Below are 25,132 nucleotides of genomic sequence, written 5' to 3' on the forward strand. Positions count from 1 at the left end.
ACAATGTCATTTGCATATTTTTATTTATTCATAACTACTTTCATTTAAATGCTTCAAAACTCAAAAATTAAAAAAAATCTGATTATTTTGATATATGTCTCTAGGTCTTTACAACAAAAGAAAAAGATCATTTCATATATTACCATCCCCCCTTTTTTTTTGCATGATGTGACGATATCTGTGAAGAGAAAACTGGTCATATTGCGCTCCTTGCATATTCATTTAAACATTACAGACGTATGAAATATCTCTTCCAAGCTGATCAAATGTGTGTTGACAGATTTACCAATCAAAAGTCTGTACCCTGTACACAAAATCGTGGGATCACATGGTATGATTTTAACAGTAGTTTGCTGTTTCAGATCAAGCTATGTAATAATAACAACACCCCGGTGGATGACAGTGTTGGTATCAGTGGCATTTGCACTCAGGATTGCATTATTTTCTGTTGCTCTTTCACGAGTGTAGCTCATGGAAGTACAGCAGCAGAGAACACTCACTCAAATACCTGGAATATACCACACTTGCACTTACGCGTCATCTTGTTCTGTCATATTATCAAATATCCATCACTTCATATTGAATACTATCATGGAAGATTTGAACAAATAAATTCTCTCCAAGGAGTCATCTTTATCAAGATAAAATTGGTCAATCAAGAGATCCTGCATGTTCTTTTTAAGTTCTGCTCATTATCTAAAAATACGAATATTAATCAAAGTTCAATTCTGAGTAACTACATGGATTATGTAAACATGTGATCATAGGGTCATTCACGTAAATATACATTCAATATTTCAAAATATTCTTGACAAGTTGTTTATATAAAGCTATAAAGTGTATTGAAAACCACAATGAAAAATTGAAAAACAACCTGAGTTTTTGTAAATGATTTAATACCCTGGCTCTGATAACATGTCCAAAAACGATTCAAATGAAGATGAACATGCATATTTTGGTGCACAAACATTTTCCACAAATAGGTACATATTTATACTTTTAGTGGATCAGCAATAAGAAAAGTGTGACTACATGGAGATATTGTATACCAATGATCATGTAGTGTAGTCTGTAAGGTGTGCTGTGACGGGGTGCCCTCACACATTAGTCAACCCCTCTCACGTCGTATTTCATTAATTTTTGCTTTGGTTTGAATTTTCATGCATAGCATTGGATTGTGCCTAAGGGATCAATTTCTCAATACTGTCTTCTCAATATAATAAAAATGTGTATATTAATAAGTTCTCATAATTATCAAGTCAACACTTACTTTCATTTCGTCACAAACGTGGTATGTTATACATTCAAGTATTTGTGAATTAATCACTAATGCTAATTTGTATTTTTTATATGTATACCTTATAATATATATATATATACCTAAATGTGTGTGTGTGTGTGTGTGTGTGTGTGAGTATATACATAAATTTTCTAACTCTCGTTTGTAAAAAGAAGTAACCTTTGCAGACATTTACAGATACATGTATGCTTCTATTTCAAAATGTGTCTTTGCTTATGTATGTGTGTGTGTGTGTGTGTGTGTGTGTGTGTGTATGTGTGTGTGTGCGTGTGTGTGTGTGTGTGTGTGTGTGTGTGTGTGTGTGTGTGTGTGTGTGTGTGTGTGTGCGCGCGCACATGCACATGTCTGCATGTCTGAGCGTGTGTATTGAGTGTATGGTGCATGTGTATATGTGTAAGTGTAAGGGTGCATAGCCAGGCTGTGTCATTGGATCTGTGACTACACTGTAGTCATAAATCCAGCAATGTTGTAGACTGGCAAAAGAGAGAGATATGTAAAGTCCACATGGTACAAAAGTATCTGTACATTTTTCTAATCTTTAGAGTATATTGCAGGTTGTTGAATCCTTCTGAACATTGCCATGTTGTCTGGTGGGTGGTTTCGATGTATCGGTGGTTGTGTTTCCAAAACTTGTCTGTTTCCTCCTGTCAGCATCTGCAACAGCTTTTTTCAGGGCGTTTGGATCACTAGCTTTATTCTGGGTCTTATTACCCCTCTGCAAATAAACAGATGTGAATTCAGTGTCAGAATATAAACACTGTTGAATGAAAAGAATGAGTTACTGAAGGGTGACTCCTTGTATGCACAAGCCAAGTTATTGTCTTCAAACAGAAAATATGGATTATATACCCTGGTTGTTCGATGTCACAATAATCTGTGTCTACATCACAAGTTTCACATATCTCAAAATATAATTCAAAATTTTCCAAAACACCATTCTTTTTCCTGATTTTTTATAAATTATACTTGAGGAGGTATAAGTATAATATTCCCGAATATTTGCCTTCATTCAGCTAGAAAATATTCATGACCCAAGGGTTTGTGTGGATACTCATCTAGTGATTAATAGTGTAATAGTGTAATAGGCCCCTTAGGTCATTAATACTTTCCATGGCTGAATGAAGAAAATAGTGGGGAATAATACCTAATATTTCACTTTTACATATACAGTCCACTTTTGAAATGACTGAACCAAATCCTGACCAAAACACACTTTATCATATACCCAGTATCACTTTCAATGTCATTCAATGACAAGCGTGCACATCGAACCTATGCAACAATTTTCCATATCACACCCCGGCACAATTTGCCCAAATATGGCAAGTGGCACACTCATTGATATCCGTTCACTCAGTGATTTGGCTATCTTAATTTCTTCACTGTTTTATATGTTTTTGCAAATAAAATGATATATCCAAATGCAAATTTATGTGATTATGTGATTAAAATGATGCTTCCATGCCATTACATGGGGTATGTGATAAAACCTTTACAGCCCGGATATGGGTTTTACAGACCTCGGTAGTACAGCTTACGGGGCCCTTCTAATGTCGGGCCCTTCCGCCATACATCCTTGGTCCACAAAATCCATATCCGGGCCATAAAGATTAATATCAATACCAAGATATTTCTTGGTAAGTCACAAATTTCAGTCAAGTTATGGGTAACATTGTGTGTTTTATTTTTCAACCTAAATAAAATCCATCATTTTAATATGTTAACATATCAACACAGACATATTTTGGCAGATAGTGTTACAAGAAAACTTACTAGCTAGCAGGTACAGAACTGAATTTTTAAATTACATACCTGAGCATCTGAATAAAGCAGACTGGCTCCTTGACCTTCTCCGACATGCAGTTCTTTAGCATTGTAACCTATCCCTTTCACTTCTTCAACTTGTTTATTAAGTTGTTCCTGTCCCCAGTCAAAATTGGAATACATCTCTGAAAAAAAAAGAAAATAGCTGTTTAAAAAAAGATGTCGTGCAACTTTACTTTTTGATTTCAGATTGATAGTGTGCATGCAGTTTCATTACCAGTGTCAATCTTTTTTTTTTTGCAAATAGCACCCTCTATGGTTATTCTACAGTGATTATTTTTGCCACAACTGGGCACTATAGTAATGTGACCTGGTGGCAAGTGTGTAATTTAGCAGGTTGCAACAATAGCACAGCAGGTCAGTAGAAAAAAAAAGAGTGACTCATATTAATTATGTTGTCTATCTTTATAAACAAGAATTTGGTAAAAAGAAAAGTTTACCTCTGGCTTCCTTTCAGTCTACTTTCACACAACAGTCCATATCTTCAAAACATTAGCAAAATAAAAGAACTTGTCCAAAATTGTCAATAACAACAGTTTGATTTCTCCTTACCAATTCTGTATGTTGTGAGGAGCTTCAACGTGTCTTGTATATTTCCTGCAGGAGGCCATTTTGTTTTCTCGATCACAGCCAGTAGAATGGGTTTGTTGAATTTCTTGGCTAATTTCAACTCACTAGAGGCGTGTTTACTGTTACAGTATTGGGTTGTAATACAACAGACAATCACATGACATGTCTTGATGCGTGGCTCAATGTCCAATTCCACACTGCCTTTTGCAACTCGGTCCTTGGGCAGTAACATGGCATTAAAGCCATATGAATCTAGCCTGAAAAAAAAAGGTAAAGTTTGCAAATGGGTATAAGCTGATTTATAATGTATTTGGGGTAATATTTGCAGTATACTGATAAGAACCTGTTATATTCTACTTACTGAAGAGTAATTAAAAAGGGGAACGCCACTCCAGGAAATGGAGACATTTTCATAAACTATGGGTTCTGGAGAGTAATTTCATGATTTTACATCACCTACAATTATTTGCGATTTCAGAGAAACATCTTGAAGTTGATCTTGTGCATTTATAGGGTATCTTTGCTATGGGCTATTGCATCATGGGAGTCAGCAGAAATAATGTATTCAATGGTTGCACAATGAATATTCATGAGATTGGTTTACACTGATGGGAATAAGTACTCAGGAGTCAACAAATATATATATATTTTTCAGCTGAATGGCCAACAGCAAAGATACCCTATAAAGGCACACGATTAACTTGATGTTTCTCTGAAATCGCAAGTAATTTTAGGCGATGAAAAATCATGAAATGACTTTCGGAAACCCAAAGTTTATGAAAATGTCTTTAGTTCCTGGAGTGACATTCCCCTTTAACCATCACCTGCTATTTGCAGAATTCAAAACTGGTATTTAGGTATAACATACAAATGATTTGATGACATAATTTAGCATACTACAATATCAAGGCAATGATTTTGTCAACTTTAAAACTGCATAAATCCTTGTTTGTTATTTATGGTTATTTCATACATTTATTAATAAAAGGACCAAGTCAATTTCAAAGAAACCAACCATAACTGTAGCTACCATTTTAATGTCATGAAACTGAATATAGCTAGAGAAACCACTGGCACTGAAAACAAACATGTGTCTATTCCAGTGAAACCAAAACCTGTGTCTATTCCAGTGAAACCAAAGCATGTGTCTATTTCAGTGAAACCAAAACCTGTGTCTATTTCAGTGAAATCAAACCTGTGTCTATTTCAGTGAAACCCACCATGTGTCTATTTCAGTGAAATCAAACCTGTGTCTATTTCAGTGAAATCAAAGCCTGTGTCTATTTCAGTGAAACCCACCATGTGTCTATTTCAGTGAAACCAAAGCCTGTGTCTATTTTAGTGAAACCAAAGCCTGTGTCTATTTTAGTGAAATCAAAGCCTGTGTCTATTTCAGTGAAACCCACCATGTGTCTATTTCAGTGAAAACAAACATGTGTCTATTTCAGTGAAACCAAAGCCTGTGTCTATTTTAGTGAAACCAAACATGTGTCTATTTCAGTGAAACCAAAGCCTGTGTCTATTTCATCAAACCTGTGTCTATTTCAGTGAAACCCACCATGTGTCTATTTCAGTGAAACCAACCCTGTGTCTATTTCAGTGAAACCAAAGCCTGTGTCTATTTCAGTGAAACCAAAGCCTGTGTCTATTTCAGTGAAAACCAAAGCCTGTGTCTATTTCAGTGAACCAAAAAGCCTGTGTCTATTTCAGTGAAACCCACCATGTGTCTATTTCAGTGAAACCAAAGCCTGTGTCTATTTCAGTGAAACCAAAGCCTGTGTCTATTTCAGTGAAACCAAAGCCTGTGTCTATTTCAGTGAAAACCAAAGCCTCTGTCTATTTCAGTGAAACCAAAGCCTGTGTCTATTTCAGTGAAACCAAAGCCTGTGTCTATTTCAGTGAAATCAAAGCCTGTGTCTATTTCAGTGAAACCAAAACCTGTGTCTATTTCAGTGAAACCAAAACCTGTGTCTATTTCAGTGAAACCCACCATGTGTCTATTTCAATGAAACCAACCCTGTGTCTATTTCAGTGAAACCAAAGCCTGTGTCTATTTCAGTGAAACCAAAGCCTGTGTCTATTTCAGTGAAACCAAAACCTGTGTCTATTTCAGTGAAACCCACCATGTGTCTATTTCAATGAAACCAACCCTGTGTCTATTTCAGTGAAACCAAAGCCTGTGTCTATTTCAGTGAAACCAAAACCTGTGTCTATTTCAGTGAAACCCACCATGTGTCTATTTCAGTGAAACCAACCCTGTGTCTATTTCAATGAAACCAAAACCTGTGTCTATTTCAGTGAAACCCACCATGTGTCTATTTCAGTGAAACCAACCCTGTGTCTATTTCAATGAAACCAAAGCCTATGTCTATTTAGTGAAACCAAAACCTGTGTCTATTTCAATGAAACCAAACATGTGTCTATTTCAGTGAAACCAAAGCCTCTGTCTATTTCAGTGAAACCAAAGCCTGTGTCTGTTTCAGTGAAATCAAACATGTGTCTATTTCAGTGAAACCAAGCCTGTGTCTATTTCAGTGAAACCAAGCCTGTGTCTATTTCAGTGAAACCAAACATGTGTCTATTTCAGTGAAACCAAGCCTGTGTCTATTTCAGTGAAACCAAGCCTGTGTCTATTTCAGTGAAACCAAGCATATGTCTATTTCAGTGAACCCAAAACATGTGTCTATTTCAGTGAAACCAAGCAACACACCAAATTCACACCTACCCTGCCTTGATGTAGGAAGCCTCATTCCATCTCTCAGCATCACATGCAATGTACACTTTGATCTTATTCAGATAGCTAGTTGGTCTTTCAACAGGAGATGCAGGCCTATTTTGTCGAGTCCTCTCTGTGTCTTTTTCTGTAAACCAAAATCAACACCACTTGACTTGTAAATGAATGGATCCATCGACAAACTCATTTAGTAATCATGCAATGGTTCTATTTTTATACTACCAGTACAACAGTTTTTATTGCTTTTCACAAGAAATTCATTGCGTCAATGACATCACAAGTTCAACAAATAAAACATGCCTGTGAGTGTTACATTAATGATTGTAACTTTCTGTCTGTACCAAATGCAATTTTCATTGATACATGTTCAAAAATATTTTCAATCAGTACGAATTCAGTACAAAAACGGCTTCAATCTTCAACCAGTTTTTAATTTTTAATTTATACTAAAAATTTTATCGTGGTTTCCTACTTGAAAAAGTAACAAAGATTTTACACATTTATTAATCTTTTGCCATTTATTGAGTTACAAATAAGGACTTGGTATATGCTGTTTCATATTGAGTAGGAAGCCATTGTTTTATGAATTAAAAATCAAAAATAAATACGCAATTTCAATCCATATGGCCACTTTGAGACACAACAGCGATCTAGGTTATAATCTTAATATACCAAGTGACTAAAAACTTCCATTTTGAACATGGCTAAATATTGTAATCTGTATTCCCTTTCAGACTGAGACAAGAGTTAAAATCTTACTAAACTTACGTAAGGCTTTCATCTTCTTCTTGTGTTCTTTGATTTTTTGCTGTGCTTCCTGCAGCCATGCTGATCTATCAGGAAGGGCTGGAGGCTTGAAGGTCGTGTCAAGTTCAAGTTTGTCGCCTTGTAGAAATTAACGTGACACAATTTGTAAATTGCAAAGTACTCACCAACAAATAATAGTAGTATAGCATATATAGGGATGTGAGGACAGTCACATGTGTGCATGTGCAAGTTGCACAAGTAACTATGAAAACGACATGATTAAATAAGTTACTTGCATGACTTGTACATGTGACTGTGCTCACACCCCTATATTCTATACTACTGATACTAGCACTGTTACATTTTGACTTTTGATTTAGGTATGCTTATATCATTTTATTGAGTATGGTGGGGTGGGGGCTAGTGTCAAGTAATACAATGTTGTCAGTGTTCTTAATAAAAATAGTTGCAATGTCTCATTTTTGCTCTCAATTATGACTTAGACTTATACATCAAGTATCTTATGTCTGCCTTTAAAAGTATATTAAATGACTTGTTTTCTCAAAATCTTGTGTTCAACAATAGAATTGCATTCCTTATAAAAAAAAAACAAAAAAAAAAAAACACTGACTGGTTTATAGTCCATTAGCTCAACAACTCAAAATAAAATGTCATGATATTCATGACTCACCTAAGTGGTACAAAGTTATCTCAGATAGCATGATTTGTACAATGAGCTCCGTAACTTGCAAATTCCAAATTAAATTGCCATATTATACTTCATAATACAAAATAGACTATAAGATTAACATTTACATCAAGAAAGAAATAGTTACAAGTAGGCTCAGTGAAATCTCTGATTGGTTGCTCAACATACCATAGGTTTCCAGTGACATGATTGGGTAAAATCCTCCATCTGGCTGTTCTAAGACTTGATGAGATATAGGTGTACCGTTGACAGTGAAGTACACCACCACAAACTGCTTAGCTCTATCATCTGATTGTTCATCCTCAGCAAACAACAAACCACATCCAACAACATCATTGACCAACCCAGCTGGTGTATCCAGGTGTTCTGTGGTGTAAAAGAACCAATTACATTACATGGTCGAAATTTAACAAAGACATCATTGGCCAACCCAGCAGGTATCCCAACAAGGTGTTCTGTGGTAGTTTATTTCACCCAAATGTGATGACATCATCGGTTTGTGTAAGTACATTGCAATGACATCACTAATGACTAATGATCGAAATGACACACTTGTGTAACTGTGTAACTGCACACATTCCAATGACATCACCCAAATATAACTACCGGGGTAGATGAAAGTCATTAGGTTCAATTTGGTGAATAAGAATTTCTTCATTCTCATGCACTCTGAGTAGGAAGTAATGTACGTTACTTTGTATGTGTTGAGTTTCATATGGCCAGTAACTACTATAATATCTTTCCCCTAATTTCCAGATCATCTCATACATGTGATATATAGTCAACAACTTTAACACTCTCTTTCGGGGTTTCCAGTGTCGACTGAACATACTATTAAAATATTATGAAACAAAAACAAAAACTAAACAACACTATTGTTTACCTTTTTGAGGTTTAGAAGTGATGCCCTTGGTGATGATGTTGCGGTGATGTGAATGGAGTCTGACATCCCTGTAATTGGTACTGGTAGACGCTACATGGGAATGGTTGGAGATTCCGATGGATAGGTGCTTCCTGCGACTTTTCCTGGTCAATACTTTGACAGAATAGAAGCTCTGACCTGAAAGTTTTACAAAAAATGACATGGAATATTTCCAAGGAATTTCTGAATAATAAAGGTAACCATGTAATGTCTAGTACATGTAAGTGATATATTTTTCTAACCAATGCACTGTTGCTTCTCTTTCCATAGCAGATAATTTTGTTAACAAAGTAACTAACCTTGAGTGAGAGGATGTGGAGCAGTCAACATCTGTGGGTCTTTCTTCCTCCCCTTCTTCTTAAGTCTACATGTATTTCCACTGATTGACAGCCCAGGTGTTCTGATCCAGTCATCAAGATTAATCTGATGTGAAAACAGAAGGGATACATACATAGAGTCAAGATGGTTGAATGCTTCAAGCTTTGCCACTTCAACTTGTTTCTGAATGGCTAAAGCCCTGGGAAATTTTTGAATCACCACAGCACTCGTGTCAACCCAATAGTATAAATGGGGACCTGGTATATGACAAAGGTTACTTTGTGAAGGATTTAATTGTATGTGTTTACAGTGGTTGGAATGGATGTATATGCCAAAGGGATCCAGAGTTGAAGTTATGCAGGTAGGTGAGATAATTATTGTACAGTGCTCGGGTTATGATATTTTTTGTGGAAAGCATTTAAAAGTTATCTACATGTATTTATACATACACACATACACACATTCACTCACTGACTCACTGACTCACTCACTGACTCACTCACTGACTCACACTGTACACACATACATACATATACACTCACTCACACACAGACACAAAACAAACAAACACGCACACATGCATCCATCCACACACACACACACACACACACACACACACACACACACACACACACACACACACACACACACACACACACACACACACACACACACACACACACACACACACACACATACCTGGTGAAATACGACCTCCTGTGATGGACTGTGGGCCCACTTTGGACGGACTGTACTTGGCATGTACTTGAACCCTATGGATGGCATCAGATCTTTTGTATTGGAATTTGACACTTGACCTCTGCCAACAAGCTTGCCATTCTTTGTAAATGATATGATATGTACATCTCCTGAGTATTCCAGCAGACAACCAACGGTATCACCTGGTCACATTAAATCAAAAGATACAAGTGTCAGAAAGATTTCTGCAATTTTCCTCCTCAACAACATAATTCACAAAAGCTTATTTTATAAACTTACAAGATTAAATATGTAAGAATTTTGATAATTCATCATTCCACTTTTTAAAATTGTTTCTTTCTGTGATATACACCTATTATGAAACTGGGTACATGTGTGTGAAGGCCATGGGCATACCATTAGCTGGAAGTGAAGAAGTTAAATCATTTTTTTTTTGCCACTGACAATACCTGTCTGGAACGACCTTCCCCATCAAAATCCATAAAATTAGCTGTTGACGATCTCTGTACATGTACATGGTGAAATTACTGCTTCCCGGGTTTCAGCATGTAAATGTAAAACTTTGTGAAAAATCAACTGAATAAAGAGCAAAGTATTCTCACATCACTGTGGAAATTTCAATGTGATGTGTTCATCACAAAGTGACATAAACATCTGTTGAAATTTCTAATATTTGTCCTGACACTGTGTAGTGGTTAATTTCAAATGCCCACCCCCCCCCCCCCTTATATCTTTACCTGTGGATCTGTAGACTAGCTCTCTGACTGTGTGAGCACTGTTTGTGAGATAATATTCAGACGTGATGAGGATCCATGTGATTTTGAAGAATAAGAAGAAGAAGTGTGGTAAAGTGTGGTACTGCACTTCAAGCTAACATTAATTCTATGGGCTTCACACACAGTCAAAGCCAGTTGAAAGATGACTGAATTCTCCTGTTACAAGGTCTATTTTTTCATTAATTTTTACTGTTTTACAATGTTTTTCTATACACAAACATTTGACTTCTTCATCTTCTCACATATTTCAGAACAGTGACCCCAATTTTCTTGGGAATGGAGATTGTCAAAAGTTTGAGGATGACAGTTTACTTGAAGGTATCATAATCACCTTTATCATATTGCTCTGTCTCAAAGTAAGCAGTCTTGTGTCTGGCTCCATGGTAAATATTGCCACCATTACTGTAGCCTACACTTTCAGACAGGTAGCCAGGCAGTGTACCGACAGTTTGTGATGATCTTGTAATCCCAATACTGACAGCACTGTCATACCCTGTAGTACAAAAATAGAGTCAAACAACATCTTACAAATTTTCAAGACACAAATTTTGCTTATCACATGCTATACAATATAATGACATCATCTGTGTAATAACCCACCTGTTTCTGATATGATCATGCAAAAGAATGGTTTGATTTTATTTAAAGAGCATTGGTACATTGAATCAATCTTGGTTTCACTGGTAACTTTTATTAACATTTTATTGGTGGGTTTTTTCTGTGTTTTCGTAGCTGTTGTATTATTGTACAATGCTCTGAGACATCGTGTAGCGCATTTCTTTAAGAATTAAAATAATAATAAATAACTGCATTCCACAACATCTTGCAAATTTAATACCGACAACTGGTCTCTTAAATAGTTGTTTCCATTAGTAACTTATGTAAATTCCCCTTATCACATGCTATGTAATACAGTGACATCACATGTGTAATAACCCACCTGTTTTTTGACACGCATTTCCCATATCACATGCTATGTAATACAGTGACATCATCTGTGTAATAACCCCCCTGTTCCTGACACACATTTCCCTTATCACATGCTATGTAATACAGTGACATCATCTGTGTAATAACCCCTTGTTCCTGACACACATTTCCCTTATCACATGCTACGTAATACAGTGACATCATCTGTGTAATAATCCCCCAGCTCCTGACACACATTTCCCTTATCACATGCTATGTAATACAGTGACATTATCTGTGTAATAACCCACCTGTTTCTGACATAGTCATACTAAAAAATGGTTTGATTTTACTCAGACCATCGGTACATTGAATCATTCTTGGTTTCTTCAGTGGTTGAGAGGGACAGATTGTGCCATCAGTTTTCATTCCGCCAAGTTCTTCTGGAAACCGATACTGTTGAACCATGATGCCATCAAGCTGGTCATCTTCAAGGTCATGATGGGTCTTCTGATCTGAAGAGCAATCAAAACAAATATTTATTTATTTCAACGAGCAAACTAATGCAATCAACCCAAACAAAATAATCAAATTTTCATGTTTTAAAGTTATTCTCTTTTGTTTTATTGTTTGTGTGTCTCATTTGGAACACACACACACAAAAAAGATATTACTATATTGCCAAGTCCCAGCAGGAACAATGTAAGTTAGATACAGTTTGTATACACTGGAAATTCCACTTCCAAACTTCTGAGCAAGACAACAAATGTTTTATACAAGACAATTAGTTGATTAAATTACTTCTTCTAAGTTGGTTAAAGCATAAACATTTTACAAGATCACTAGACTGTGTGACATAATTCTAAACAGCACTCCAAGTGGCCATACTATACGATCTTTTTTTTTCTTCTGATAATCAGACTATGGCAGTTTGGATGGACACAGAACTAACCTGGCATAGTGAAAGCTGGAAGATCACTGAAGGCACCACCAGTCTTGGACTGTGCTTCCCTTTTCCATTCTTCAACATCAATCGATGGATGTGATAGTCCCATATTTACACCGATAACATCACCTATGGAATGGTAATTAATTTGAAAAGAAAAATAATGCACATATATGACAATCTGACAACATTCACAAAAGTTATCATTTTTACATGGTAATGTTAGAATAGGAAATGTGCCTCATGGGAAAATTTCACTGAAATCAGTGTTCTTAAAATCTCAAAATACTTTGTCATATGGACACTTGCTTCTGGTCATTTTCAATAATAAAAAGAAATTTGGGGCTCCACCATCTTGTTTTCAAGGAAATCAACAACCTTTTCTTTTCCAATAGCTTTAACACAGTATTCAGTAGCCATATTAGATTCAGCAGCCATATTGGATTCAGCAGCCATATTGGATTTAGCAGCCATATTGGATTCAGTAGCCATATTTGACTAATTTTGATAATACTGACCACTATTTGTAAAATGTATACAGTCACCCTTGTTGATTTTTTACTGATTTTAATTGAGAATAGGTTGAAGTTTTCATGAACAAAGTACAAAACAAAAGGTTACACTGTTTATTTTCATAGCACAGTTCATGTTTAACATTCAGAAATGTTGCGTACAGATGGTTTTTAGAAATCCCAAATAACAAGATTGGTAATAAAGTTGCGAGGCTAAATATTTTCTGAACACACTGCATTGGTTGTGTTTGTTGTGGTTTCAAAACCATTATAGCACAAAAAGGGACAGATGATTGGTAAAAAAAAAAAAAAGAAGATTTTTCTAATACATAGCAATGATTTTGTTACTGTTGGAGAATCCTGATTAATGGAGGGTGAAAAAAAACAAGAGTTGTCATAATGATGACCTTTGACATTACCTGCATGTTTGATAGTAACTGATGGATAGAACCCACCATTAGGTTGATTGACTGCTCTGTGATAAACATGTCGGCCATTTTTGGTGAAATAAACGATCACTTTTTGGTTCTGCCTGCTTCCTTTGTTTTCAATATATATAAGACCACATCCCATCTTGTCACCACCTTTGCACTTACAATTTTCACCAAGATTATGGGCTGACAAAATAGAGAAAACAAAAGTGCTTAGAAATCTGTAGTTGTTTGAAAAATAAACAAGCCTTCATTGAAAACACAGACCTCTTCCCCCTTCCCCCAATATTGTATTTGTGTGACAGATGAAATATATTTATTTATTTATTTTAATTTTGACCCATAAATGTGTTGCTTGGGGGCACTGTTCGTAGCTGATTGCTCGTGGGCAATGTACATAAATGTGTTGCTTGAGGGCGCTGTTCATAGCTCATTGTTAGTGGGCAGTGTACACAAATGTGTTGCTTGAGGACGCTGTTCACAATATCTTTAGTGCATACTGGACTTCAGCTACATTACAAAGGTTACAACAGTTTACGTAAGTAGCAGGATATATCCATAAATTATTGCACATATTTCTGAAGTCAAACAAGTTGGTAACTGGTATCCATGACGATCAAATGACCTACCACTTTTGTCATCTTCATGGAAGATTTTGCCTTCATCGCTATGGTAACCAATTGATTCCATCAGCAATCCTGCAAGCCTGTGTGTGCCGACTTCTGCCGGTGTCAAACCAATAATCACTGGACAGTTTTTATCAGACAGTGCACCTGTGTTTTCTATGGTAATCTCAAAATAACCTTTTCAATACAAATAAAACGTGACACAGAAAAAGTCATTAGTTTTGACTAAGGTGAAATGTCACAAGATTAATATTCATCAACACACAATATCATAAAATATATATGCTTAAAATTAACAATGGGAGGATAGATTTCTTGTAGTGCCATGAAAGTGACTAATCAGTTTCTTCAGCTTGGGGTTAAGTTTCCCTGGCCACAGGTGGAGGTCTGTGATTGATGCTTTACCTCCTGTAAAGAACACAACAGGAAGACACCACCCCCACCCCCACCTCCATCACTAACCTTAATAAGACGATGCCCTCCCTGAACACTTTCAAACGAGGATTACCCCAAACCCCTTACCAACTCCTGATCCCCATATGCCAAAGAAAACAACCTGTCTCTCATGATGTCTTTTGGAAACACTTGCTCAATATGTACACAATACAATGACTCTGCCTGTAAAAATGTAATATCATTGACATTAAAAGTTTTCTCTGCTTCCCTCAAAAGTACCGATCAAACGGAGAACCCACATCACATCCCACGATTTGAAAGAAAAAAATACATGTTGGGGCTTACCATCAGAGAGTGGAATGGGAGCTATTGCTGTACTGGGTGCCATTAACACTTCCTCTGCAAGTACTAGTTTTCCATTACTAACACTGAGAGTCTTATCCATAATCCAGTGGGATAAATTACCCTGTACACATACAGTACAAATGAATCAAAGAATTAGCATCAATAATTTTTCAGGGTATAACTTTATATGTAAAAATGAAATAAGTTTGACATTTTCAACAACATTTGCAAAAAAATGAAACATGTTATCACAGTACTGCAGGGCCTTAGAATATCAAATAATGAATCCCATCTATGAAACCTAGTGGCAAGCATTTTTTTTATTTAAATAACGTTTTCTGTTAAATCAGAAAACTATGATTTTATACAGTTTCTTTCATGATCACATTTAAGGGATGTTGCCCCTGATATAAACTAATTCACCAGATCCAAAGGACAAGAAGCCACCCACCCCTCCCAAAAAATAACAAATAAGACCCAGGAGATACTTATCTGATGAGTTGAGGTGTTGCACCCCCTGAAATAACAAACAACACCCAAAAGACTAGAACATTTTATCTTATCAAACTGAAGTGTTGCACCCCCCTTAAACAAAGAATACTGAAAAGACTTGTTTACCTGATCGAGTTGAGGTGTGGAGCTCTGCTCATACGTGAGTTCTATTGGTCCCCACCATGCATTTAATGTAGGATAAAGGTAGTTACGCTGTAATGAAACCCACTGTCTGTGAATTGGTTTATCATCTCTAAAGAACATCAGAACTGCCTTTGTATCAGTCACATAGTCTGTACTAACACCAACACTTGAACCTGAAAACAAAGAACATGTAGTTAAGAAAGTCAATGAATTTTAATAATAATTTATCTATCATTGGGTCTTAAATGAATTTAGGAGCCTTGATTGTAGTATGATACCATGCTTTGCTTTGTTGTTATTGATCAGTCTGAGGTGACTGAACTGAGGTCTAACATTGGATGATGTCATATAACTCTAAATTATTAAAGCTGTAGTACTAAAAATGAAGTCAGTAATGAAAATCTATCATCCCACTTGATTTTCAAAACTTTTTTTTTCTTTTCTTTTTTTTTTTTTTTTTTTTTTTTTTTTTTTTTTTTTGGGGGGGGGGGGGGGGGTATATACACAGCAAGTGTGAACAATAGCCACAGCAAGCAGACAAACAAGAAAGCCCAGTCAGCTAATCAGGTGGTTCACTGCAGTGCATACCTCAGTAGAGGTTGTTCAAAAACAAAATTAAGACATCATGCTAGTGAAATGATATCTAAATCATGAAGTGTTAAAGTGATTTTCAAAATAACCCAATTTCACGTACTGGGAACTATTATGTACTAATTTGCATATCTTTTGCATACAGGTATGCAATAATGTCTTTGGTATTACACTGCAGTGCAAATACGACTGGTATGCGTGCACATCAGTGCAAGTAATCCCTGGTGCGTATGTAACAATTTGAAGGCCCTCCATCATTACAATATATGACAACATTTCAAAGTGAGTGCATAGATACTGACCTTTTTGGTACTTTCCTCTTTTATAACAATTGCTAGTCCTCATACAGCTATGAATCATTCCAGTATCACTGAAGTAACCAACACCATCGGTTTCTCTTCTCTTTGATGTGTGATCATCATCATCTTTGTCATCATCATCATTTTTGTCATCATCACTCTCATCTCGGAGTTCCGTCTCTCGACTGATTCCCAAACTCAAGGATGCATCCTCAGCTGAAGTGAGTGAAATGAACGTTGGTAAATTTGAAAGATGTTCACTCATATAGGTAAAAATTGTAGATTATTATAAAACACTTTTCATCATTCAATCAAGGAAAATTAGCCTAACTTTAGACTTCAAGAACTATATCCTAACTGACAATTTAATTTTTGAAATTACACTTGCATCTTTCGGGAACGAAACGAAAATTCACAAATTCAAAATGTCAGTTAGGATAGCAGAATAGTGTAGTGATAGTTTAATTTGAACTTATAAAAACTGGAGGAAAGAATGACAATTCAGAATGTTTTGACTCATATCTTGAGCACTACAGACTCACCCATGTCATTGATCTTGATACTGAAGTACTCTCCTTCCTGCCCATCCTCCATGACAGGGAACTGTGCATATACACAGTTATCCTCTTCCTCTGTCAGATCCGGTATATGCATCTGGTTGTCATTCACGTTGATGCAACCGCTAATATGCCTTGCTCTGTATTCCCTAATTATAACACAACAAAGAAAAATATCAATATGATAATCACCTGAAACTAAAAATGTGGAGTCATCACGGTCAAGTGGTCCAAGTGACTGGCTTGGAATCTGATTAGCAATAGTATGACTTGCTCTGTATTTTCTAGTTGTGTCAAAATGAAAAATATCGGTATGATTATTGGAAACCAAAAATGTAACACCAAGATGGTCTTCTACTGAATTGATATTAATATTATGTGTATATGAATATCTACCATTTTAAAAAAGTTGCAAAACTTTATTTTTAGGACTTACTAAAAATTTAAAAGGTTATGTATTGGATTATCTGAAATACACACCAGACACCAAACAAACAAGCAAACAAACAAACAGTACTGTACATTTATATAATACATATTTTCAATCAATCAAATTTTCTCTCTTCAGTTGGCTTGGATTGCTCATTAAAATAAAAGTTAGCTTGGATTTATTGTTAAGTTTATTTTTTATCTAATTTATTTATACATTCGATAGCTACAGGTTCTACTAAAGCATTAATCAAACAATGTGATAGACATGTATATAGCCTTTTTGTTATTCACCATAAAATCTCTAAAAATATCACTTTCATGATGTGCACATATGTTAAATAATTAATTATCAAATAATTTATTTTTAGAATGTCCCATTTGATGATAATCATTCAACGTCTTTCGTCATTTGAGAAATATTCTCAACTTGAACAAATCAAGATGTTTGATAAATATACCTGTAGTTCCTAAATTCATTTAAGAAATCACATGATTAAGTAAACACGTTGATATGCTATCTTGTGAGCACCATCGTTGATTTACAACTTCAGATGGCCATTTATATCTTGGAATAAGTAGTAATGAACGAATTTTTTTTTTTTTAATGAAAATATACTAGTCAACTTACGACCCAGCCATGTTTCTTCTCTCTTTGCTGATCGATTCTTTGCGACGATAATTTTGACAAATTGTGCAAGGACCTGAGCCAGGTGTGAAATATCAATGGCCTCAACGGAATCGCCCCTGAACGAAAGTGAAAGTTTCCTTTCTTTCACAATATCTTCGCTTCAGAGATATGGTTGTCACACATCAAGAAACATAAAAAATATATATTTATCTACGTTGCCTAGGCAAACTAAGGTTAGAAATCATTGCATGATTCGCGTATCCACATCTCTCATATCGTTAGGTGGCTTGGCATTCCGTACTTGTCAGGCTGGCTGTTGTGTTGCTAGGTATGCGTACACAACCGGAAATACGGAAGTAGAGTAAAGGTAAAAGGTCAACAGGGATTATCTGCATGAACTGGACATACGATAAATGTCATTGGTCAATTTTCAGACTAGGCTGTTGCATTGGCCAATCGTATCACCGGTAACTATCAGCCTAACTTCGTAATCGATATCCGCATGCGTAGTCAAAGCCAGCATGACCTGTAAAATGTAAAGCTCGTCTCCGACCTGTAAATATTTCAGTAAAATAACCACAAAATGATTTCTAAAGCTGCATTCGGTATTGCTGCTGGGGTATGCGGTACTCTCTTCATTGGTTACTGTATCTACTTCGACAGGAAAAGGAGGAGTGACCCACTATTCAGACAAAAACTGAAGGAAAGTAAGTGTTCATGAGGGGAATGACCCGGCATTTTGATCGGGTAACGTTGATGTAACGATACACTACTGACCACGTGTGATGACCAGCGTCATGACGATTCAATCGCAGGAGTGATAATTTATAGGCCGACAGTATCCAGAAGTAGATCCTGGTTCATTCGGTTGTAGATAAAAGAATGAAGCGAGAGACAGAGCTAACGTTGTATAATACTGACCACAGTCGCATGTGGGCTCAGGAGTGTCGAACGTGATTTCTACTACTGGTGTGTCATATATGTGAGACCAAAATTTAACATGTACATGTATAATCGATTCTTAACATCATTTCGAAATCTGTCTGTATATCAAGATAATTTAATAGTATAATCACGGGGACAGGGGACTGTGGTTATTGGCTGTACTAAAAAATTACAATTTACATCACTAAAAACATCTCAAATTGATTTGAAATAGAAAGCTTATACTAAAGTTATAGCACATTGTATATGCTCATTTTCACATATTTTCATCTTTATGATAAAAGGGACACAAGCATGTAGTATACTTTTTGGGGTGTAAATTTTGCTGCAAATTTAAAAGATACTTTCAGTGTTCTACTTACTGAAGGATCACTTGCAATTTGACTAAACGCAAAGCTCATATAAAATATTAACATATTATTATAACAATCATGTACATTATTACACATACATGTATGTATTTTAGAAGTGTGGTGGTAATCCCGATTATGCAATTGTAGAGGATGATTGTAATGTCAAAGGTCGTGCATTGATATACATATTATACAAGAAAATATTATCATCACATGAAAATTTCTATTCATAGTCAAAAAATGGGGGGGGGGGGGGGGCGCTCTAATCCCAAATTTTAACTGATGTCTCTTCAGCATCACAAGGAGTGAACTACACTGCGTTGTTACTACATGTCTCAGAAGAGACACCAGTAAAAATGTGGGATTTGCTGCAAGTAGAAATTGTCATTTGATACTTTCAACATTCACTGATTGAAAAGTGAATATTGATGTATTAATGTAAGTATTTTAACTTGAGTGAAAAGCTTAGAAACTCAGGTTGTGACACTGTATAGAGTAAATGAACAAAAATCACATCTGAATTTACCTGAATGTTTTCATTACATCTATATATATAAAAAGACTGTAAATAATACTTTGTTGAACTGAATATGACTGTAAAATTTGAAAATTGTCACTTTGTTCGTAGAGAGGCAGAAGAAGAAGAAAGACAAACAGGACAAGAATTCAGATAAATTTAATGTGAGTATCAATATGACTTCAAAGCTGCACTAGCTGCAACTGAAACTTTTTTTAAAACCATGACGTTGTGTAATATAATGAGTTGCTCAAGTCGTAATATTATACACTCAACACAGCAGTGAATCACATGTAGGTAAACATATTCATGGAGCAGTACATGTTGTACATGGTATGGTCCAATACATCCAATCAAATTTATTTTTGGGTCTGTACCCAAAAATCAGTCATCGTCTCCCCCCTCCCCCATAAATCACGATTTCATCTTACTACTATATTACTTGTAGATAAAATTGACCTCTGATTGACATACACAATGTCAAATTATCGGTATCTTAACAATTTTTAGTGAGTATATTGTTGGTTGTCTGATCAAAAAAATAATACTCCACTTACAGCTGTTGTAGGTTGAATGAGGTCCAATCGTGATTCTTTACATACTTGAAATAAGGCTTCATAACATAGCTAGACTCTGTACTATTTTGAAAAGGCCAACAGTTCATCGTCCACAGGACTCACAGTGGAAAGGACTGTATAATTACAGACTGAATTTTCCTCTATAAATATCAATCATTTCAGGGGTTTTACTACCTTATAGCTTTTGTCAAGTTCAAATTAAAATAGGCAAGTTCAACTTCCAAGTCAAACGGGGAGAAATTAGTGTGTTCACCATTGTATAAAGTGAAGTGTGAATCCACTTTTGCAGGTGTGTACATTAAAGGGAAAAGATAAATGAGATGAATGCATTGGTTTAATACATTGTCGCTTACCAATACAAAGCTGGCTTCAATCAGAGCTTATGCGGAAGTGATATACAGACTTTTGTAGGGAACTTCTGTCAATAAACACATTAACTGCTTCTGTTGTTATACAGTTACTCTGACAATAAAAACAGTCGACAACACATTTAATGGAAGTTGCCTAGCAAAGCTAAACATCACTTCTGCTTAAGTTCTTATCAATGCCAGCTTCATATTGAAAAGAAAAAGTGAATGAAACTAATCAAGTTTGTCAAACGTACTGAATTCATGTGGTATCCTTTGAACCAACTACCATGTTAGCCATTTCCCTTGCTTCTTGCAAGGATTTGTGGTAGTCACTATGTGGCAGTCGGATATTTTCCTATGCCAAGTATTTAGCATTAGGCAGTTTTCTGTTATTTCCTACAGTAATGATTTTGAGGAGTTGCCTAAGTATATTGATGGTAAACTCCAGACATGTCACATGGGGTACATTTTCGCACTATTCCCACACATCATGACATGGAGTGTGACCTCAAAACATAAGATATATTGTGTACATCATTTGTCTAATCATGAATGGGTTTTAGTATAAAATGGAGAGATTTCCAGAGATATTGTAATTTGTAAGTCTACCCGAGGAGTCACTGGATGCGACGATAACTTGGGTGTTAGGGTAAAGATAACTCCATACTCTTGCAATTTCACAGCCAACTTCTCTGCTCTCATTGGCCCAGCAAGCTGAACTGTCAAGCCAGTCTACAAACTGTCAGTAGCATAGTGAGGGATAAGTAGATGCTAAATGTATATGATAGCAGTAGTATAGAGAGAGGCGGGTTGAATTGGTATAGGCGTTCACAATGTACCAAACTGCTATACTGTATTATTCTTTCAGTTCCTAATAAGCACCGTGACCGTTGTTAGTCTAAACATATTTGCTGTGTGTTCTGAATGTATTTTATTGGGTGTGCAAGACTTGCAGTGATCACCTGATCACTCCACTCAAGATATATTTTTACTTAGACTCATGGGGCAATTCACTGGTTGGACGGGAACCAATATAATTAGTTCTCCCAATGAATAAATAGCACACACTGGGCTTGAGTGCAACGATTATAACATGAGATAAAACCAAGAAAATGATATGGCCAAACTAGTAGAACTGTCAAACTAACCAAAGTCTGTATACATCAGCACCCTTCACTGCAGTTACATCAGTCTTTGTGGGTTTGAAGGAAAACAATCATAAATGTCGATGTATGTAAAGAAGTGAAAACAATGAAATCAATATTTTCTTGTCTTTCGCTACAGCTGCCAGATTTCAAAGACACAGAAGCAGTTCAGAAATTTTTCCTTGAACAAGTACAGCTTGGAGAGGAATTACTTGCAGAGGGTAAGATTTTACATGGCTTGTAGACCATAATAATTGTGATGTGAGTGCTACTTCAGACTAGAAGTACCGTAGTCACTTGTGTGTATGCTGAGGATATGGAAACTTGGTCTGTAAGGTAAACTATGACAGGGCGCCCTCACACATCAGTCAACCCCTAAACCAGTGAGGGTGGGTCGACATGACATATCTTACTGTTTAACTGTGTATCAAGAAAGGCTAATATACAGCTCTGTAGTATGAATATACAAGGTACCTAAAATTTTGCATCAATAAAGGATTGTTGGTAGCATAGAGAGTAACATCAGACCAGGTATTTCATAAGCAAGTTCAGCAACCAACTACAATGTACATGTACCACTGTGTTAGGTATACTCATTGGTAAGGACAGTGTTTTCTGTTGCTGACTTCGGTGACAAAGCACAATTTCTAAGTCATCTCATGGCAAATTCCACATACATGTACCTGTACATGTACATCATATAGTTCATCCACTACAAGTACTAACTCATCTGCATCAAAATCAATGACAGCAAGGGCTGTTACGAGCAGTTTTGAAACATATCCCTACCACGCCATGAAAAATGTCTACCCGAGAGACAAGTATGATTTTGGTTACATGTACATTTTGTATATTCATTCCACATAACTGATCCCAAGTGCACAAATGACAGTGTGGAGTATTTAAAGGATGACAAACCCTTTGAACAGTTGAAGTTGTTGGAAGAGTTTCATTAGCCCCCAATGGAGACACCTTGAGAACAATTACAAGATCACCAGATTACGCTTGAGTTAAAAGTTGAACAAAATGCAGAAGCAGAAGTGAAAAAAGGAAAAAGGTTACAGTTGTACTATTTCTAGATCAAGAATAATTATGAATAACACAGTAAATCTGCAGTTTGTTCTGCTTTCCTCTCAAGTAGAAATGATAAATCCTAAGCAAACATCATCAAGTTGTTACTCCTGATAACAAGTAATTTGCTTCTGAAAATTACTGACAGTTTTCTTCCTCTGCATTTGCTGCATTGCCTGTATATCTAGTGATACTGAAGAGAACGGTCATAGTTAGTACAGGTTATTCAAAAACAAGATGGTGCTATATCTTTGTGTGTATGACTCATGAGTAAAAGTGTCGAAAAAGAAGTCTCAAAGAACCTGTATGTATATGATTTGATGATTGCTTTGACGTGGAATCAAATAATAATAATAATGTTGATTTTAATTTAGTGCTTTCACACCTAGTCTCAGTACTCAAAGTGCTTTACAATTATTACTCCTAGCTCGGATCTATAGCAGCACAACAGCCCTTTATACTTCAACTCCCTGGGGAGCATACAATCCATTATAGCCTTTATAAGCACAAAGGATTAAAGTATTTACATTGCAACCTCCATCCTCAGGTCCCCAATTATACAGCTGGATTGACTGAGGCACAGTCATGGTTCAAATCTTGCCCGAGGACTTTAGCCACTGAGAAACAAACGGCATCGGTGGGGCTTGAACCTGCAACCTGCAGATTCCAAGCCAGCCTCTCTAGCCACTCCATGACATGAGTGATATGAGTGTACATGTACTGTAACAACAGGAATGGTATAAAATATAGAACTAGCATATATTGTACAAAGTAACAATTTTTGCCACCTATCCAAAACATGTATGCTACGAGAAATAATCATGAGAATGAAGTAATACATAGTTATATTTTTGTGTCTTTTTTTGTGGACAGGTGATTTTGAAAATGGTGTTGAACATCTGACAAATGCTGTGGCAGTTTGTGGTCAGCCACAGCAACTACTTCAAGTTCTACAACAAACCCTGCCAGCCCAAGTCTTCCAGATGCTTTTACAAAGATATCCAGTTGTGTCTAAGGTATTTTAGCTTTCTTTGATTTAAAATTGGTGAAAGGAGGGGGTATATCCTCAAATGCTAATATCTACACTGAATCCTCCTGCTTGAAACCAAACCTCTCGCCATCATCAAGTCACAACTAGTTAGGTTTGAAAACCTTGTTGCCCTTAGCAACCATTGAATGTCAGATTTCTTCCGTTTCTTTGCCTCCTGGTATTTTGCACTTAAGTCACACGCCTCTTCACACACACATGCACACATACACACATACATGTACATACATACATACATACATACATACATACATACATACATACATACATACATACATACATACATACATAGAAATGCATAAGGAACTTGTGAGACAGTCCGAATAAATAGATGTAAAATCCAATGTTTCGATTAAAAATTCTTTATCAAGGTATTTTTAGGCAAGACATATTAGATAAACACCTGAATATTATATCTGAATGTTATGGAACAGAACGACAACCGTGCATGATTAACGGTTATACGTGTTCTAATATTCGCATGCACCAAATAGAACCCAATAGAACACAATACTTACATACATACATACATTACATACATACATACATACATACATACGTACGTACGTATATATGTACCTACCTATGTACGTACGTACGTACGTACGTACGTACGTACGTAGATACATACATACATACATACATACATGCATGCATTACATACGTTATACATACACACAACCACATAATGACACTCATCTTGCTGTATCCCTCTAGAGGTGGCTTTAGAAGTCTAACCAAACATTTTCCTTGAATTTCCTTCTCAGAGAGTAGCCTTATCTGCTGCTGGCAGTGGAGCCATCATTGAAGAGGAACTTGAGTGAATAGACAACCAAATACGCAATGCAGCTTGCAATATTAACATTACATGTATGTCTCAACACATTGTCATAGAATACAGGTCCTGTTCTGTTGGACTCTGTATAGACTGGACTTGGTATGGACAGGTCCTCAACTTGTATCTCAGACTCACTTGATGATGTAGACAAGTAGTTTCAAACGTTTCATTTCTGTGTTTTCTTCTATTTACTTGTAGACTGCGACCTACACTGTATTAGGGAAATAAATGTTTTATACAGACTTGAGTCTATATCGTAATGAACTTCACTATTTAATATATACCACAAAACAACATACCAAAACATATCATAATAGCTGGAGACTTATACATGTTGACAGCTTGGATAATTACAATCA

At 36.1% G+C, this 25,132-nt stretch overlaps 2 protein-coding genes across 3 annotated transcripts; one reads left to right on the plus strand and one right to left on the minus strand.

Moving 5' to 3' along the window:
- Positions 1–1,616: 1,616 nt before the first annotated feature.
- On the minus strand, positions 1,617–18,245 carry LOC144453351 (uncharacterized). 2 transcript variants are annotated; one of them, XM_078144620.1, is made up of 19 exons: positions 17,929–18,245; positions 16,854–17,017; positions 16,315–16,527; positions 15,404–15,594; positions 14,786–14,906; positions 14,048–14,221; positions 13,407–13,604; positions 12,482–12,604; positions 11,841–12,044; positions 10,952–11,113; positions 9,824–10,026; positions 9,106–9,229; positions 8,768–8,944; positions 8,053–8,250; positions 7,197–7,313; positions 6,420–6,555; positions 3,677–3,951; positions 3,113–3,249; positions 1,617–2,015 (listed from the first exon to the last, which is right to left on the minus strand). In XM_078144620.1, exons 1-19 carry the CDS (start codon positions 17,937–17,939, stop codon positions 1,839–1,841), a joined length of 3,105 nt encoding a protein of 1,034 aa, XP_078000746.1. In that variant the 5' UTR covers positions 17,940–18,245; the 3' UTR covers positions 1,617–1,838. The 2 variants fall into 2 exon arrangements, 1 of the variants encoding a protein (XP_078000746.1); XR_013482413.1 differs by lacking the exon at positions 3,677–3,951 and having other exon boundaries at positions 1,895–2,015.
- A 192-nt stretch (positions 18,246–18,437) lies between these two features.
- LOC144453315 (mitochondrial import receptor subunit TOM20 homolog) lies at positions 18,438–25,015 on the plus strand. The gene is made up of 5 exons (XM_078144573.1): positions 18,438–18,635; positions 19,855–19,907; positions 21,956–22,037; positions 23,761–23,903; positions 24,703–25,015. Exons 1-5 carry the CDS (start codon positions 18,512–18,514, stop codon positions 24,757–24,759), a joined length of 459 nt encoding a protein of 152 aa, XP_078000699.1. The 5' UTR covers positions 18,438–18,511; the 3' UTR covers positions 24,760–25,015.
- The last annotated feature ends 117 nt before the right edge of the window (positions 25,016–25,132 follow it).

Source organism: Glandiceps talaboti, chromosome 2 (assembly GCF_964340395.1).
Source record: "Glandiceps talaboti chromosome 2, keGlaTala1.1, whole genome shotgun sequence".
Lineage (NCBI taxonomy): Eukaryota > Metazoa > Hemichordata > Enteropneusta > Spengelidae > Glandiceps > Glandiceps talaboti.